Below are 19193 nucleotides of genomic sequence, written 5' to 3'. Positions count from 1 at the left end.
ATTTTTTTGCCACATTGCCATCCATCTTCATCCCCCCAGAGCCCCCACCCCTCACCCCCATGCGGAAGAGCGCAGCAATCCCGCCAGCTGTATCTTCTCACCTGACCTCTCCACCTCCCACAGTCATTATATCTTTAGCCTGTTACTTCCCACACTGATAGCTGTTGTGGTTGTTGTGGTGGGAGAGCGAGATTTTAATTACAGATTACCGCTGTTCGGCGTCATGCACAACAGGTAGCGTGTCAGAGAACTGTCAGACTGCAAAAGTATGGACAAAAAAAAAATGACAGTCAGGTTTCTGTAGTTGATTCTGTAGTTCTGTGGTGGGTAGAATGAGGAACAGCATTAGTGACCCACAGAGGGCATAAATGGATGGCTGCTACTCCACTGTACCGTCCCCTAATCAAATAGAGAGCACTCTTACCCAAGGATAAAATGGCATCAGCAAAATGTACCAAGTCTACTTGAAAAGGTATGGTTCATGTGAACTCACAATTAGTGCAAAAGCAGTCTGGCCTAACTCACAGAGGTGAACTGATACGGATGACATCATTTATATGTACGCTCTAAACATGTTGGGTTAAAAACAAACCAAGTTGGGTTGAAAATGGACAAAACCAGCAATTGGGTTGTTTTAAATGTTTGCTTAAAACAACCCAACTGTTTTTAACCCAGCCTTTTTTTTACCCAGTATATATATAGATAGATAGATAGATAGATAGATAGATAGATAGATAGATAGATAGATAGATAGATAGATAGATAGATAGATAGATAGATAGATAGATAGATAGATAGATAGATAGATAGATAGATAGATAGATAGATAATTTTATTAATTCATTGTTTAATCTGCTCACTCTCTGCCACTGTAATTGGGGCTGAGATTAAGCTAAATATCTAGCTGGTTAATGCAAAATTCAAAACATCCATTTTAGTTCAATAAAGTCAAGGCTTTGGGTGCAATCCATCCAACACGAAGGGTGACTGTCGTAAATTCTTAATGGACCAAGTTCATACAAACTCTTATCAGGAGTGAACAGAATTTGCCATGTAGAGTTGACTCCTGTTTACCCAAGCTCATCAGTTATTCAGAACTAATCAGCCTGAGATGCGAGGATCAGCAGGCAGGCAGGGTGACAGCGAGCGAGCGAGTGTGTTTTTGAGAGAGAGAGAGAGAGAGAGAGAGAGAGAGAGAGAGAGAGAGAGAGAGAGAGAGGTGTTGGCGTGAGAACAGTCCTCCAGTCCATCGCTGCCGGAGCGCAAGCCACACCAAGTCTCTTTCCATCTCCCTCTCCACTGGACTCCTCTTTCGGTTATTTTACACAAAAGTGCGCTATGGACACTCTCCATTTGCTCCAGGTAAAATATGCCAGAATTGTGTCTAAAGTTGAATATGCAAGTTTTTTGTGTGCTTTTGTCTCTATTTTAAATGAGCTATAAAATGCCTTCCTATTAGAGAGACGGCTGTTGTGAGTGTGTGAAATGGTTAAATTACTTGGAGGCAAACTCAGAAGTCAGCTCTCTCATGCCAGGGTTTCATGCATGGCTTCTAGAAGTAGTGAACTACTGTGCGTAATCCTATTGGATGCTGCACAGCACATTTTTTAGAGCTTGTTAAATTTTGTCCGTTTATTTTCTTGTCTCATTAAATTCTCAGATCCATGAGCATAGATTTGGGACAGAATGGGAACGTGTCCCTACCACAGTTAGAAACTACTGAATAATTCCAACATTTCTGATCATTTCTGCTGCAACTTTGTTATTTACGCATTGAATGTTGTTTTGGCATACTTTTATTTGTTAATGGGGTCAAGAACTGCATTGATTTATTGTTTTATGTTGTTTCCTGGGGTGCACTTATAATGTTAGAATGCTTTTTACATCAAAAATGGTCAGAATTTATAAATAAAAGGCATTTTAGCCCTCTGGTCTGAACGCTCTGTTTTAAGGGGCGTGTCTGCTGTGAGAGTTCAGTGTAAACGCCCACTGCTGTTATTGGCTAACGCCTTTCCATTTACTGTAGTATTACTCTCTCTTTTAGTTTCTTTTTAGAAGTACAGCTCTCATGGTTAGCTAATCGTGAAAAGTGTTGCATTATATTTAAATCTTTGGCATTTACATTCAGATCTATAGCATTATATTAAGATCGTGGCATGAAAGGTTGCAGTGATGATTATTGTAGCCGATCACACACACATCTCGAGCTCATGAAAGCAGTGATCTCATCATTGATCTCATCATCTCTTTTTGATTGACAGCTGCAGTGTGCGCTGCTCCAATGATTCCAAAGGGAGCTTTCTTTAATCATTTTGTTTATAGAATTGAATTCTGTTAAATAACAGATTATTTTCATAAGAGAAAAAAACACAAGGTGATGTTTAGTCACTGGTTTGATTTACTGACACACAGGCAAAGAACATCTGACTGTAGCTTACTGTATCATTACATTTCCAGATCAGGCATTAGAATGAACACAGTTATTACATGTTGCATTACTGTCGACCCCAGGCACTGCACAATATTTTTAAATCCTCAACGGCATGTTTATTGCTCGGTAGCTCGATCTGGTTTAACATTAGTCCTTTGTTACACGCTGACGTCAAGGTGTGGCATATTCTGAGATTGAGCTTTTGCGTGGCCTGGTGTCAATAAAAGCTTTTCTTTGACTAATAAGGAGGTTTTCAGCTGTGAAACTAACAGGATATTCTTATATCACAATTAACTTTTATATATTAAAGGGATATTTCACCCAAAAATGAAAATGTAATGTGTATCTGCTTACCCCCAGGGCATCTAAGATGTAGATGTGTTTGTTTCTTCAGTAGAACACAAATTAAGATTTTTAACTCCAACCGTTGCTCGTATAATGCATCCCAATGGGGTGTAATTCTAATTAGACCCCACTGAAGTCAAAAATCTTAATTTGTGTTCTACTGAAGAAACTTTTTCAACAAAAAACTAGTTTTTTTGTTTTTTACTCTTTTTTCATCTTTTTTTTAAATTATCAAGCAGTATCGGCTCCTGACTGTAAATGACGGTAGAGCAGATTCAAGGTCTTAGCACTAGTTTATGTTAAACATTTTTGAGCTTTATATTCTAATCGCTGAATATGTAAACCCAATTTTGAAAGCAGTCTAGTGTTTTTGCGCAGTACAGCCTGAGGGTGGCGCTCTAATTTTTACTAGGCCTACACACAACATACGCATATAATGATTTATTATAATTGCTTCAATGTAGTATTGATTGCTTCAGATTATTGTTTTAGAAAATTATTAGAGGAATTCCAGGGAAGGAAAAGAAAGCCATGTCTATTCTCAGAACAAACATAAAAAACGAACACAACAGAACTATATAAAGGCTATTCACAAGAACATGTTAATCAGCTTAATACACATTGCTGAAGCGGTGTCATATTGTCTGGGTCTTAAAGGGGTGATGAATTGAGAAATCAACTTTCCCTTGAGCTTTTGATATATAAAAGGTCATGGTAATATAATAATACCCTATAAGTTTCAGAGCTGAAAACTTCAATGTTAGCCAAAGAAAAGCTTTTATAGACACCAGGTCCAGAAAACGATCGTGTGTGCAAATGTCATCGCGCGACGAAACACGCCTCTGCAGAATAATAATCACGTCTAATTGACCCTTCGCTAAGCCCTGCCCTCCTTAGTTACTGTTGCTACGCCTGTCAAGCTTTCGCTTTCGCTCCTGGCACGTGTATTACAGTATGGATGCGCCGGTGTCAGACATTTCCAAGCCATTCTGAGCCATTCATCAAAAAAAAACACATTTACTGAAATACAGCCTTATAACAGAAAGTCACTCTCTCAAACATGATGGGTTTCATTAATTTTTATAAACACAGCCACTGCAACAATTCTTATGATGAGGGTCTTAATTTGCACACAATTTATCTAAACAAACTATAATACAAAACTATAGAGTTTTGATAATAATAATACTTTTTATAGTCTATAATATAATGCATCATATGTAATAATTTGCATCAATCACGTTTTTTTCAATTCGTTGACGCAAACGTAGGTGATTTTGTTAATCCTGTTGATATTTAACATTACTTGTGAATGCGGCCCACACACCGTTTGATTTACACCTGGCATTTCTTACTTTGGGTTTCACGTTTGGGGAAGGAAAAAAATTCCACCCTCCATCCAAACTTGTAGGATAGGTATCAGATTTGCACAATCCACATGCACAAGTTCGCATCGGCATGTTTCCCTCGCTCGAAAGCTTGACAGACCTTCCGCGCCTAGTAACGGTGGCTAAGCCACGATCGGCCTGTGATGGTTTTCGGGCATGGCTTAGCGAAGGTTTAATTCAGTAGCCCCACCCACCGACTCATGGAGCTAGCCAACAACAATAAACATGGCGAAGAATATAGAACACAGTCACTGCATAAGCTTCCTTCGGATCCTAATCTTAGGAATGCGTGATTATTTTTAATGAATTTCCAGCTCATGTGGGGAAGACATGTACGTGTGTTTACTTCATTTCACTGCGGAATCGTTTGTAAACAAATCTCTGGTCGATACTGGATTTGCAGACATTTGAGATTAAAACACAATGCATTGCCTTTTATATTGGATCCAACAGGAATGTTGCAACACACTTATGAGCGTAAAACATGTTTTCTTATATATGCAATAATATTGTATTGTTATAGATCGTTTTGATTATGTGTACGTGTGTCTAACAGAACATACCTTTAGCTCGCTGGACTCAGACATGTATGAGTCAGGGCTCACAAAGCCCAACATCCCGGGGCTGTGCATGTGTTTTCCAGACGGGGTACCAAAACTTAAACCAGTCGGCAGGCCGATTAATCTCAAATAGTGAAATAATATTCCTTTCCTGATCTGCTCGTTTCACCCTTTCTGAAGTGCGCATGTGTGTGTGTGTGAGTGAGTGTGTCTGCGTGTGCGTGTGCGCGTGTGCGTGTGTGCGTGTGTGTGTGTGTGTGTGTGTGTGGGTGCACGTGGTTAGCGCTTATATAGACCGATCGGGCAGGTTAAGTAATACAAAAATAATAGTCCACAGTGATAACCCACTATATCAAGGCAAATGCCAAAGAAGAAGCAGCTTGTTGTGTACATTGTTGGAGACAGCAGCAGTGATTTTTGTGTCGAATTCCGATCCTCGCCAAATTATTACCCCCTAGTATTGGTAGGTTTAGGGTTAGTTGTGGGGAAGGGGTTAGAATCAGGGGAGGGGTTAGGATTAGACAATCAGGTAGTGACTTCAAAGAGGAAGCTCTTTTAGAGAGCCATTTTTGCACATCAGGCTATGTATGCTACACACAGCCTGTGACGTTGCTATGGTGTAGGTTCGACACAGAAGTGTAAATCAGCATTAAGTGGGGCATGCAGTCTGAAATCTGACCCAATGGCTCTTAATTAGAGTGCGCTGCAGTTCTATTGTTCACCATAGATTTACATTGGAAAATTGTGGGGAGCTGTAGAGCATGCCTGCCAAAGCCATTTGTTAATTAATATATCCCGCCCACTTTATGATTTAAAATAATCTAGAAAATCTGAATAATATTTGATGCAAAATGGAGGTTTTTATTCAACATACAGACAGAAGCCAATATTTATATAAATTAACTGGTTTGAAAACTTCTGTTTCACTCTTTTTCTGAAAATATGTGTTCATTTGATTACATGTTTAAAACCAATGCTAAGCTTCTTGTTTTGCATTAATAAAGTAAATATGTGGTCATTTGCTCTCATATTTTTAGCATCCAGAATTTCATTGAAGAAATTGAGTACATATTTGTAAAGGTTTATTAGAGGCCTTTGTTTGCTTGGATTTCTAATTATTGTTTGATGAAAGTATAACAAGCTGGCATAACTTCAGGAGCTGCAATTGATCGTCCACAAAGGTGCTTGGTTGCTCTCCTGTGCTGATTGTGCCAGTGTTCACATTCGCTTCCTAGTCTTCATCCTCCTTGGTTCAGTAATCAGAGTATCTATTTCTATCAGGTTGAGCCCAGGAGAACAGCAAGGCTGCCATTGATTCTCACTGTTAAACAGCTGTCTTGCCTGCAGCTTGGGATCCTTATTGCTCTCATTTCCACCTTGCGTTCAGGGTCGTGAAGACTGAATATTGCAGAGGACACTCCACTTGTGTCTGATTCATGTCTCTCTAACTCACTATCCTTCTAATGCTGTTTTCATACTTAGTTCATTTTGTCTTCAGTTAATTTTAATTCTCTCTTTGCAAATTATACTTTTCAGTCCAAATCGTGGTGCGTTCATCGGTGTAACTGCATTGTGAGTACTAGCAGCCGTTGTGTACCACTGTAACTAGGTAATGACTTGGGAGAGGAAGATGCCATCACTGTTTTATTTATGTTTTTGTCACTTTAAATTTACCACTAAAACTTTACATTCACAGAACACAGGTGCAGATGTTTTACAATAGAAGCAGCTGTTGAGCAGAGATGTGCCCCTTTCACACAGAGATTCCATGGGGAAAAAAATCACTGACAATATGTCCCTAAATTTGTCTGTCGTTAATAATTTTTTTGTTTATTACCACTGCCATTGATTTTCTGGAATCTGTGCATGCATTCACAAACATCCCGTAAAGGTCCCGTAAAGACACGTGACATAAGAATGTGACATGTAATGTCTAAATACACTCACTTAAAGGGTTATTAGGAACACCACACTAATACTGTGTTTGACCCCCTTTTGCCTTCAGAACTGCCTTAATTCTACGTGGCATTGATTCAACAAGCTGCTGAAAGCATTCTTTAGCAATGTTGGCCCATATTGATAGGATAGCATCTTGCAGTTGATGGAGATTTGTGGGATGCACATCCAGGGCATGAAGCTCCCGTTCCACCACATCCCAAAGATGCTCTATTGGGTTGAGATCTGCAGACTGTGGGGCCATTTTAGTACAGTGAACTCATTGTCATGTTCAAGAAACCAATTCGAAATGATTCAAGCTTTGTGACATGGTGCATTATCCTGCTGGAAGTAGCCATCAGAGGATGGATACATGGTGGTCATAAAGGGATGGACATGGTCAGAAACAATGCTCAGGTAGGCCGTGGCATTTAAACAATGCCCAATTGGTACTAAGGGGCCTAAAGTGTGCCAAGAAAACATCCCCCACACCATTGCACCACCACCACCAGCAGCCTGCACAGTGGTAACAAGGCATGATGGATCCATGTTCTCAGTCTTCAACTGTCCAATTTTGGTGAGCTTGTGCAAATTGTAGCCTCTTTTTCCTATTTGTAGTGGAGATGAGTGGTTTCCCCGGTGGGGTCTTCTGCTGTTGTAGCCCATCCGCCTCAAGGTTGTGCGTGTTGTGGCTTCACAAATGCTTTGGTGCATACCTCGGTTGTAACGAGTGGTTATTTCAGTCAAAGTTGCTCTTCTATCAGCTTGAATCAGTCGGCCCATTCTCCTCTGACCTCTAGCATCAACAAGGCATTTTCACCCACAGGACTGCCGCATACTGGATGTCTTTCCCTTTTCACACCATTTTTTGTAAACCCTAGAAATGGTTGTGCGTGAAAATTCCAGTAACTGAGTAGATCGTAAAATACTCAGACCGGCCCGTCTGGCACCAACAACCATTCCACGCTCAAAAATGGTTAAATCACCTTTCTTTCTCATTCTGACATTCAGTTTAGAGTTTAGGAGAGTGTCTTGACCAGAACCACACCCCTAAATGCATTGATGCATTGCACTGACCCCATGTTACATCCCAAAATCGATCCCGGGATCAATCCCAGCATGTCTGTGGATTCGCACAGAAGGCATTCTAGCAATTTTCTGAGATTGACGCTCTGTGTGAAAGAGGCTATGGAAAGTCAAATCTAGTGGCACTTTTCACAAAATTGACTTGCAAATCACCAACTTATAGGCAATTTACTTGGGCTCCAAATTAGTGTGTTTTTTTTGTTTTACAAGGAATAATTATTATTGTTATTTACATGTAATATTTTTTAAATATCTCTTGTACTCGACAAAGCTGCATGTAGTTGATCAATAATACAGTACAAACATTCATTTTGTAAAATACTGTTGCAATTTAAAATAATCATAGTCTATTTTAATCATTTGAAATAAAAATTGCAAATCTGAATTTTTCAGCAGTATTTGGTGCTCAATAAACTTACATTTTATAAATAAATTGATTATTATCAATGTTGAAAAATGCTGCATAATAATTTTGGATAATCAATTTAGTGATTTTTTTTTTCAATATTCCTTGATGAATCAAAAAAGTTCAAAGAATAGTATATATTTTAAATAGACTTTTTTTGTTACATCATAGATGCATTTACTGTCGCTTTTGATCAAATGATTGCATCATTGCTGGTTATGAGCAATGCTATGACCAGTATGACCAGAAATTTAAATATTTTAATTCAACATTTATTAAAGCTACACTATGTAACTTTTCCGTCCGCTAGAGGGCGCCTATTCAAAACAAAGTCGTAGTTTGATGACGGCAAGTTTGAGTGCAGAATCTTGGAACATGTGGTCTTCACCTCACAGCTGGTGGAAAAGAATTGGGATAGGACTCGGGCAGAAATCAAGTTTATGAATGTGATTATTAACGTTGGAGAGATTGTTACACAACATATGGCTTGCGCGAGTCTACACTTTTATTATGAAGGGACATAGTCGCTGGCACTATTGCTGCTTTTCTGGTCATGAGTATAAGGTAACGCAGCTCTGTTTATCATATTAGATACATTTTAATATGACGTTACTCTGTGTGTTCGCTCACACAGCGGCTGCTGTGGCACTTGTTGCACACTGCTAAGAGTAAAACGATTCTGCCCAAATAAACCGGAATCCGAGGGTAACGCATATATGACGCAATTGACAGGCGACTCCCTCAGACGCTATGCTCAGACGTCCCAGCTCCTTGGTTAAAATAGCAATTTTCTCACAATTTACAAATAGTTGGAAACATTTGGGATATTGTAAGAACTCGACTGAACAAAATATATAAAACTGGCCTGGTGGTTTTTGGATATTTAACTACAAAAATATTACATATGGCACCTTTAATAGTGTTGTATGTCCATGAATTCACATATTACCTTTATACCATTTTCAAAATGTACCCCAAACCAGCTTTTTTTTTTTTTTTTTTGTTAAAGAAGTTGGTTAAAGTGCACACCCAAGTCTAGAAAACCCCTTTCACATCGGCCACATGATTCACACTCTGACGACAAACAGACTCTGGTCCACAGCAAAATCTCTAGTGTGAAAGCACTCTAAATGTTCCTCTGCTCTTTGTCTTCCAGATGGACCCTGTCCAGAAAGCGGTAATCAACCACACATTTGGAGTCTCCATTCCTCCCAAGAAAAAGCTAGTTATTTCTTGCAACATCTGTCAGCTTCGCTTTAATTCAGATGTGAGTACAAAAAACAAACTCTCTGGCTATTCATGTGTGTTTATATGAGGGTGTGTAAATGTTTGTCTTTGGTTTGTGCATGTGCTGCATCTCCTACTAGTATACCCCTTTCTCTTAAATATGGAAAGAGAAGTGAACTTAGCCCATTCCAGTCCTGCCTGTGTATAAGTGGCTGTTATAGTGCTGTGTTTCGCTCTGCACGCTGATGGCTGATTAAAACTAGTCCCAGTACAGCCGTTTAGGGTGCAAGTGGCAACGCTCTTCATTAATCATACAAAACAAGGTAAGTGCGCTAATGTATGGTAATTTTAGCAGACGTGATGCTGCCAGTTCACTCAGCCAGCTTCTAATGAACACTTCTCAACCATTTTCAACAAGAAGTATACTGGATAATTTAAACCGTTTCATTTAAATCAATTGTTATGTTTGAAGTTTTTCAGAGCTCTATCACATTCACTTCCTTTACCTGTGTTGATTGCAAGCCGAGCCATTGAGCCCATAATAAACAATTCAGCACAGATACTAAAGTACGCCTTTATAATACCTTTTTATGTTATTGGTTGCATAAACAAAGCCTAAGGGTTTACATAAGGTTGCGAATCAAGTCTCTTTCTTACTTAATATAACTGAGTTAGAAAGGGTCTTGATTCCCAACCTTACACTCTAAAAAATGCTGGCTTGTTTTAACCCAATGTTGGGTCAAATATGGACTAACCCAGCAATTGGGTTATTTTAACCCAGCGATTGGGTTTTTTTAATCCTGCGGTTGGATTAAATATTTGCTTAATACAACCCAATCGCTGGGTTAAAACAACCCAACTGCTGGGTTAGTCCATATTTGACCCAACATTGGGTTATTTTTTACTCAGAATTTTTTAGAGTGTATGTAAACCCTTAGGCTTTGTTTGTGCAACTAATAACATCAAAATTGTATTATAAAGGCATACTTTAGTAAAAAAGTGGAATGAATGAAAATGAAAATCCAAATCATTTAAATGATGTTCGGTCCTTGATGCCTTTGAACACTTCTTGATTTCTGCATCATGAATTATGGCCAACATTTATGTAAAAAATAATGATGTTTTAACTAAGTTTACAGATTATAATTTAGTTCCTAAATTTAAATTAAAGTACCAAATAGAATTGCAGAATTGCAATTCAAATTTGAATGCAAGGAAATGAATTCACTGCAAAATATGCTTTTCTTACTTAGTATTTTTGTCTTATTTCTAGTCCAAACATCTTAAAATTCATAAAACAATTATTTAATAGACAAGCAAAAGTAATTGTCTTGTTTCGGGAACAAATAACTCAAAATTAAGTGAGTTTTTGCTTAAAATAAGATAAATAATCTGCCAGTGAGGTAAGCAAAATTTGCTTATTTTAAGCAAAAACTCACTTAATTTTGGGTTATTTTTTCTCCAAAACAAAATAATAATTTTACTTGTCTAGTAAATGTTTCTTAATGGAAGAATTTTTAGATATTTGGACTAGAAATAAGACAAAAATACTAAGTAAGAAAAGCATTTTTGCAGTGTTGATGAATTGAGAAATTATTCATAAAACTAATTTTTAATTAGACGTTTAAGTTATTTGCTTAGTAATTGTTTTGCCTTGTTTGAAAGCTTCGAAAACAGCATAAAAGCCGTGAGGTTTTATAGTTAGTTGACGTTTCTGAGAGAATTTCATTTTATATAATTCCAGTTCAACTTTTAAATTCACACTCATGAATTTTAAAAGTCTGACAATCCTCTTCATTCTGAATTTTGCACAACCCTGGTTGTGAGCTTGAAGTAGACTGAATATTATCAAAGAAAAAGAACAGCACTTTTGACAGCACGTCTTTATTTTGCATTACCATCACTATTACACACTGTAGTAACATTGTAGTCCATTTCATGAATTACTATTTTGAGCAGATTATTTTTTATTATACATCAAAAACTCTGTGAAACTACTTGTATAGTCACCCAATAATTTAAGTTGCCATCATTTGCCCACCCTCATTTAAAAAAGAAAAGAAAAGAAAAAATATATATTATATAAAAACGTAGTATGGTTAGTTGTGGTCCTCAACTCTTGATTGGCTGCGAGTTCATCAGCATCATGCGATATTCCTGCAGCATCAGCACTGTTTACCATTTGATCTTAAAAAGTTTTTATTAGTATAGTACAGTTAACATCGGTTTTATCCGAATATTTTATGTCCCATAGCACCTAATTATATTTCCCCTTACATTTTGTAATCTATAGTAGATTTGAATGCCTAATGTCCAAAATAAAATGTGCCATTGTTTATTCACTGGCAGTGCAGTAAAATCCCGGCGGTTGCATTTAACAGTACCGTTGTGTTTACGAATGTGCACACAGGTGTTGGGCTCTGTGCAGAGGTAGCTGGCAGAGGCTTGTGTTGTGTTGTTCTCTATGGGAGAGGGGTAATTACTTACTGTACTGCCATGTTGTTCCACTCTGTCTTGGCATTGATTAAGCCATTTAACTTAAGATGAATGGCACAGGGTGGCAATAAGCCCTGGCTGACAGAGGGCTCCCACTGCGAGCAGTAATTGAGAAAAGGTTTCTCTCAGAGTGGAAAACAGACGCAGGAGCACCATTGTGCATCTGTTTTGTCTCCTCAAGGTCTTTTTCATCTTTATCATGACAAACAGGCAGGAATGCGGCACAGGAACCCGGGGAACCCCTTTGGACATCTGAGCAAAGGCAGACGTGGTCCTGTTGGACTCTGTGGGGTGGCCACTGGGTGTCCCAGCCGGCCTGTTGTTCCCTCCTGCGGTGCATAATTGCTTGATTGCGATCGAGTTTGAAACCCTTGTTTCCAGCAAAGCCTATGTGCTTCTGAATTGAAGCGACTGTTAGAGATTAACTTGCCTAGGCTTCCTGTTATCGTCTTCCACTCTCTCTCTCTTTCTCTCTCTTGTCCTCCAAACAAGCACAATAAAAGCGGAAAGTGAAATGACTGCCATTCTTGTGATAATTTAAAACAGTTTCCTTTCGCAATCGCCCATTTGAACAATGCTTTTAAGATTAAGCGGCGTATCTGAGCTAGCGTGGGGCGAGCAGAAGTGTCAACGGATGTTCCCCAGACTGCCAAGCTCTTTGATGCTAATTCTGGGTGCATGTGTTGCCACGTTGTGATCTCCACCGATAGAGCTGTCTCTCCTGCTCTCCGTGCTCCCTGGAGATGCTCATCTGCAGGCCCAGTCCAAAGCGCATCTTGCTTAAGTGGAAGTGATGCTCTGGTTGGCATGTCAGAACGAATCAGCCCGCATCCCATGTTTACCTTCGTTCTCCGCAGGCCTGAAGATGCCGTGTTTGTCAAGCGTTGTGCGGTTACTATTTCATGTTCCAGAAGAACAGAGATCTGCACATATTATGCACAGGCAAAACGGCCCGTATTTGGTCTCGCAGCTTGCTCACGTATATTAGCTTTCACCCTCGAAATCTACAAACATTATACTCGACTTTATTAAAAGTCAAACGCCTCAGTCCGGCGATGTAATTTAATCCCATACTTTAGCGCACGCTCTGGACTCACTGTGTCATCCAATCCTGTTGCCAGAGGGGGAAAACATTGTGTAACTAAAGGTTGAACACATCCTCGTCCAAGTTTCGAGGGAAGCAGTAGCTTCACCGTGTGTTTCTTTTCTTTCCGTAATTAGTCCTGTGTGCTACTGTGAAGTATCTTATTGCCATTTTCTGTAAAATAAAACGGCATAAGCAGATGAGATAAACAGGGTGTGATATTCCTCTCTTCTTGTACTGTGAAATATGCCCATAGTAGCGTAAAATAACAATGATATTCAGATTTGTTCAGATCAGTGGTTTTCAAAAAAATGCTGTATAGAGACATTTTTTTTAACAGATTGCATATTTATGGAATTCTGTGCATATTTTCTAGCATATTAGTATGTCTTCTTATTTAGCTGTACATTTATGCTATGTCTATTATTTTTGCATGTATTTTTTACATTGTATAATGAATGCATGTTATGAATACATTGCAAGCATTGTTTGCCTGTGAAAAACGTTAAGGTGTTTGCTGCATGGTATGGTGCTAAAATTTAGGATAATTTTTTTTAAAGAAATTAGTTACCAAATAGAAATTAGTTTTTAAAGAAATTACTTTTCTTTCTTTTTTAGCAAGGATGGATTAAATTGATCAGAAGTGACAGTAAAGACGTTAACATTTTTACACAAAATTTGAATTTCTTATAAATTATCTTCTCTTAAACATTCTATTCATCAAAGAATCCTGCAAGCAAATATTCCAAACTTGAGTTTCTTTCTTATGTTGAACACAAAACCATATATACTTTGAAGAATGTTGGTAACCAGACAGCTGACGGCACCTATTGACTTAAAATATAGGAATTTGTTCAACAGAACAAAGAAACAGCTTTTTTGTATAAAGTATCCCTTTATAAAGCACGACTGCCAGTTTTTTTCACATGAATTATTTACATATATTAACACACAAATTGCACAGTTTGTACTGTATTTTTGTTCAAATAAATGCAGCCCTGTTGAGATATTTTTCAACGCTTGTGTAAATGCTGTCAAACTACACATTTGACTTGATGGTGAGCATAACCAATGCTCTTGGGTTAATGTGTACTTGGAAACAGTACATGTTCCCTGAATCACTATAGATTAGCTCTAATTAATGGCTCAGATCAATGTGTGCAAAAGCCAAAGCTTAAATGGCATTAATGTCCATTATGAAACTTTCCTAGGCGTGTAATTACGGACTTTAACTATTCAAAACCTTCACGCAATTTACTGACCCCGTGCAACTTTACAGTTCAACTCCAGCCTCTAAAATGCCTCATATAAATGACCTTACCATTAATGTGTTCTGCATTATATTTTATGTTCTTTCCACAAACTAAACATGCTCCCATTTTCTGTTGAATGCAACTTTTTTAATGCCGTAATTACACTTCAGGCGAGGCCTACAGGCAGCTGACAGTTCTATTAAACTGTTTTTGGTTTGATAGGGTTTTTTTATTTCATATTCTGTCTCAGAAATCTTGGACCTCGGTTTAGCTCTTAAAATAAATTTTTGCAGATGTGGCCTGAATAAACTTTGGGATTGTGGGAAAATTGCTGCTGAATTTTTAAGCTTTTCACTCCACTGGCTTTTTCAAATACATAAAAACTGTTTATACTAGAACTTTTTCCCCCGTTGGCTTTGTCTTACATTACATTGTCTGAATTTCTTTTTTGCCTTCATAAGGTGTTTGTTTTTGAAGGTGAAACAGCCATTGTGTGCTCTTTTGAAGACTGCATTAAAGAAATGAGAATAATGGCTGGAGTATGCTCTTAGGTTTCCCTTATCTTCTGTAAATGAGCTGTTTTATCTCCATTTGCGCTCAGTGTAACAGAGAAGCCCCGGCCATTTCATTTGAAGTTACCTGATCTAAAGGTGTGTGTCCTGCTGTGATGTGACATTAGGTGAAGTGGAGGCTTCTCTCCAGAGACCTACAGCCCTTATGTGAGAACAAGTCAATATGGCCGATAACCAGCACATCTCATTAAAGCTTTATGGTCTCTTATAGATGCTGTGTCATTACAGCCCTCACACCCCCGCAACACGTGTCTCTGTTGAACTGGTGTGTCGTTGCTCGACTAGCGTTACCCAGCAGCATAAGGAGAGCTTGGTTTCAAATTTCAACACAACTTAGACCTCATTTACATCTATCTATCTATCGATAGATAGATAGATAGATAGATAGATAGATAGATAGATAGATAGATAGATAGATAGATAGATAGATAGATAGATAGATAGATAGATAGATAGATAGATTTCTGTTGATTGTTTCATCCATCCATCCATTTTATATATTTGTACAATTTGATTGTTAAATTGATCAAAAGTGACGGAAAAATATTAAGCAGCAAAACAATATCAACAATTGATAATAATAGGAAATGTCTCTTGAGCAGCAAATCAGCACATTAGAATGATTTCTGAAGGATCACGTGACACAGAGGACTGGAGCAATGATGCTGAAAATTCAGCTTTTCATCAAAGTTATCATGTCTAGGACTTCAGTCTGCCAGATTTTAGGGTTCCTCCACCTTCAAAGCCTTGAAACCATGCTAACAGGTGTACACTGTGATATTTTACGGATGACTACTTAGGATCAGCTCACTGAGACAGATCTTAATGCCTTGTAAGTACGGGTCTTACATAGGATGAGATAAGAAGAAATCTGGAAATGGGCATCTTTCACTACTTTGAGATTTGTAGCAGTTCTTGTGAACTTTATCTGTAGGTCAGGAAATCACAAATCAGTTCCATTTAATACTGTTATTTTAAACTTTTCTTCTAGTTGTTAACAGGCTTTTCACAATCTGCATTCTACTTCTGAAATTAAAATATGCTACTAGTATACTGTAAAATGGCTGCATTCAATTCAATTCACATTTATTTGTATAGTGCTATACAATACACATCGTTTCAAAGCAGCTTCACATAAAATGTATCAGAGGTGATGTATGTATTTAACAAAATACAAATCACACAGTTGGCTAGAATCATGTGTTCACTATATATATATATATATATATATATATATATAAAATTTGCCAGTAGTGTATGTTGATTCAGAGTTGGCATCATCTGAAGTCCTTGCTCATCAATTCACAGGTGTTGCTATTAAATCTACATTACACAGCAAAATTAATCATGTGGAATTTAGTTATAAAGACTTTTATAAAAAGTTATAAATAACAAAAAGCCTAAATATATTGCCAAAAGGTATCTTTTTTTGTTTAATATTTTTAGTTTAAGTTTTAAAGTTAGAACAAATTATAAGAATAGGTGTTTCTTCAAAAGTACTAAAAGAATCAATAAAGGCCTTGCAATTCCAATCCCTATTTAAGAGCTAATTCTTTTGTCTTTTTAAAGTAGTTATTTGAAAGAAGGGTTGCCAGAGGGAGTTCAGATCAATGTTCTGCTAAAAGATTAATCTGGAGTTCACATATGTAAGGAATCTTCTGATGTCTTGAGCTTTGAGTAGAAGGTGGAAATGTAAAAAAAGGAAAAGGAAAAAAAAGTGCAGATTTATTATAAGCTGAAAAAAAACACTTTTATCTGTGCTCTGAGATTTTAAAAAAAGTCTGGAAATGGTCTAATAATCAGGTCTTAGCATTTGGCATGTTTTTCATCAAATTAAGGTTGTTTTTGTGTTTAAAAATTATTTTAAAGGCCGAAGAGAGGGATGAGGGAAAAGAGTAGGTCATAATTGCTGTATGACTTCATGCTTTGAGGGAGTTTGTTAGCAGATGTTTTGTGGCAGGGACCTGTGGCCTCGGAAAAACAACAGAAGTAGGCACTAATAACGCTTGTATTGCATAATTGGCTAAATCATTTGAGACTGCTATTGCAAGACTAAATTTGTTGCATGCACAACTAAAAGCACACACACCGAACCAAGAATATTACATATAAATAGTTTCCAAACAGGGTTTCTGAGCCCTCCACCCATCTGCAAAAGGAGCTATGCTTAAAGTATTTCATATGGCTCACTTATAGGCCTTTCTGCAACTAGGACTTCCTATTTTAACATAGAAGAAAAACTTGTATAAGACATATTGTAGTGGGATCAAAAGATGAGAGAGAGAGAGAGAGAGAGAGAGAGAGAGAGAGAGAGAGAGAGAGAGAGAGAGAGAGAGAGAGAGAGAGAGAGAGAGAGAGAGAGAGAGAGAGAGAGAGAGAGAGAGAGAGAGAGAGAGAGAGAGAGAGAGAGAGAGAGAGAGAGAGAGAGAGAGAGAGAGAGAGAGAGAGAGAGAGAAATGGGAAAGCAAATACATTTCTGACAGTGATGCCCCATCTGGGACCGGTCTGTGTATTGCATCAGCCAGGCCTGTGAAAATCACAAAGTCAAAGCATGTATGCATGAGCAGCAAATAGACTCCCTAAAAGATCAACTGTGGACTTTCATACAACAAGCTGTTACAATGTGTAGGTGTGTATGTCTTTGACAGGTTTCTTGTACAGTACATGAGCGCTGAACGGGAGGATACAGAGACAGCTGTAGGGTAATGCACTGATATTGCTGGCAGCTCCTATTTGCAAATATCAGCAGAAAGGCTTACTGGTGCTAATTGCCTATGCAAGCCTTTTTATGTTTGCTCGTTCGTGTCCTGCTCTTGTTGCAAAGACATTTTTGCAACATAGCTATTAATAAAACTTGTATATGTCTGACTGTTCACGGAAGAATGTCATATACGCTCAATGGGCCTCGTTCATGATACACGAACGGAACAAATTTCGGAGTGAAAAAATAGTTCTGCAACCCATTCTCGCATAAATTGATTCATTTTGATAATCTGTATAGACCAAGTCTGGGGTCAATAAGATTTTTATATATATATATCATAATACATTTGGAAATACGAACTGCGTCCTTGCTAAATAAAAGTATATATATATATATATATATATATATATATATATATATATATATATATATATATATATATATATATATATATATATATATATATATATATATATATATATATATATATATATATATATGAATATATATAGCGTGAATTTTTAATTTTATTTTAATTACTGACCCCAAACTTTTGAATAGTAGACTATATCAAAGGGTTGTTTGATTCCATGATTTTTTTGGGAATCAGCTCCCAGAAAATTTCCAAATTATTTTTTGCAGTTCTTAGTGGGGTGAAGTGAGAACTTAAAATAAACAGTGAGATATAAACTTTACACATAAGATTGATATGGACGTTAATATATTGTTTAGCTACTGTGTGTTTAAAATCTGGAATATTAAATTTATCGGTGACTTTCTTCTGTGAAACACAAAAGAAGATGATTTGAAAAATGCCTCAGTGTTTTCCCCCCATACAGTTCCATTCAGTTATAGTCAATGGAGTCCAATGTTGTTTGGACCCCAACATTCTTCAAAATATCCTCTTTTGTGTTTTGCAGAAGAAAGAAATGTGCATACAGGTTTGGAACAACATGAGGGTGAGTAAATGATGACAACATTTGAATTTCTAGGTGAACTATCCTTTAATGTTCACAAAACATAAACAGGTTTGAACGCCCGTTCTATGTTTGAAACAATTTACAGAAACATTTGTGCTGCTCATGTTCCACGAATGAGGCCCTGTAATTGCTAGAGCTAAGTTGAAAGACACTTGATGTTATAAAGACTGAAATTATGGTCCATTTGTGAATGTTTTTGTAAATATTGAAATGGGCTCACACTTAGCTTGGGAGAAAGTCCATTCATAAATGTCAAGTGCACTTAATCCAGGTCACAGGAGCTGCTAACATTTGCACAGTGCAGAGAAGACAAAACGCCCCAGGTCGTCACATCATTCTCTCCTGTCACTGTCTGCAGCAGCGTCCTGCGTGTCATTATGACTCTCATGCCTGTCACTTGAACAAGCTATCTGTGCTGTTGGTGCGATGGATGTTACGCACCTCATTTTCGCTTGGTCTGTCTTTGTCTTTCTTCTCTCCTATCATAAATCATGTTTTTTCAGCTCTGACTCAGATGGTTCAACACACATTCACAAGATCATAAGAGAACGGCAGCCATTTTGTCTTTGTGACAGAAAAAAGAATAAAAAAGCCCAATCTTTTTAATCCCAGCACCTTTACAACATAGTGTTAGTCGCATGCTTTTTAATAGATATTCTTTTGTCTGTCTGTTTGTGTTTTTTGATCAAATGTATATATGTATTAACTAGTAAAGTTAATGTTTCT

The 19193-nt window shown here is 37.6% G+C and overlaps 1 protein-coding gene across 7 annotated transcripts in view; it reads left to right on the top strand.

Moving 5' to 3' along the window:
• Window positions 1-19193, top strand: part of znf385b (zinc finger protein 385B) — a 206337-nt gene that overhangs the window by 165867 nt on the left and 21277 nt on the right. For 6 of the 7 annotated variants that reach the window (XM_067444430.1, XM_067444429.1, XM_067444432.1 and 3 more), the window contains 2 exons: window positions 9308-9418; window positions 18408-18446. In XM_067444430.1, coding sequence (XP_067300531.1) covers window positions 9308-9418; window positions 18408-18446 — 150 coding nt within the window. The remainder of the gene's footprint in view (window positions 1-9307; window positions 9419-18407; window positions 18447-19193) is intronic. The other variant, XM_067444435.1, reaches the window with a different exon arrangement.

Source organism: Pseudorasbora parva, chromosome 5, assembly GCF_024679245.1.
Source record: "Pseudorasbora parva isolate DD20220531a chromosome 5, ASM2467924v1, whole genome shotgun sequence".
NCBI lineage: Eukaryota > Metazoa > Chordata > Actinopteri > Cypriniformes > Gobionidae > Pseudorasbora > Pseudorasbora parva.
Note: the sequence above shows the minus strand (reverse complement) of the source record. Positions and strands in the feature narration are given on the sequence as shown.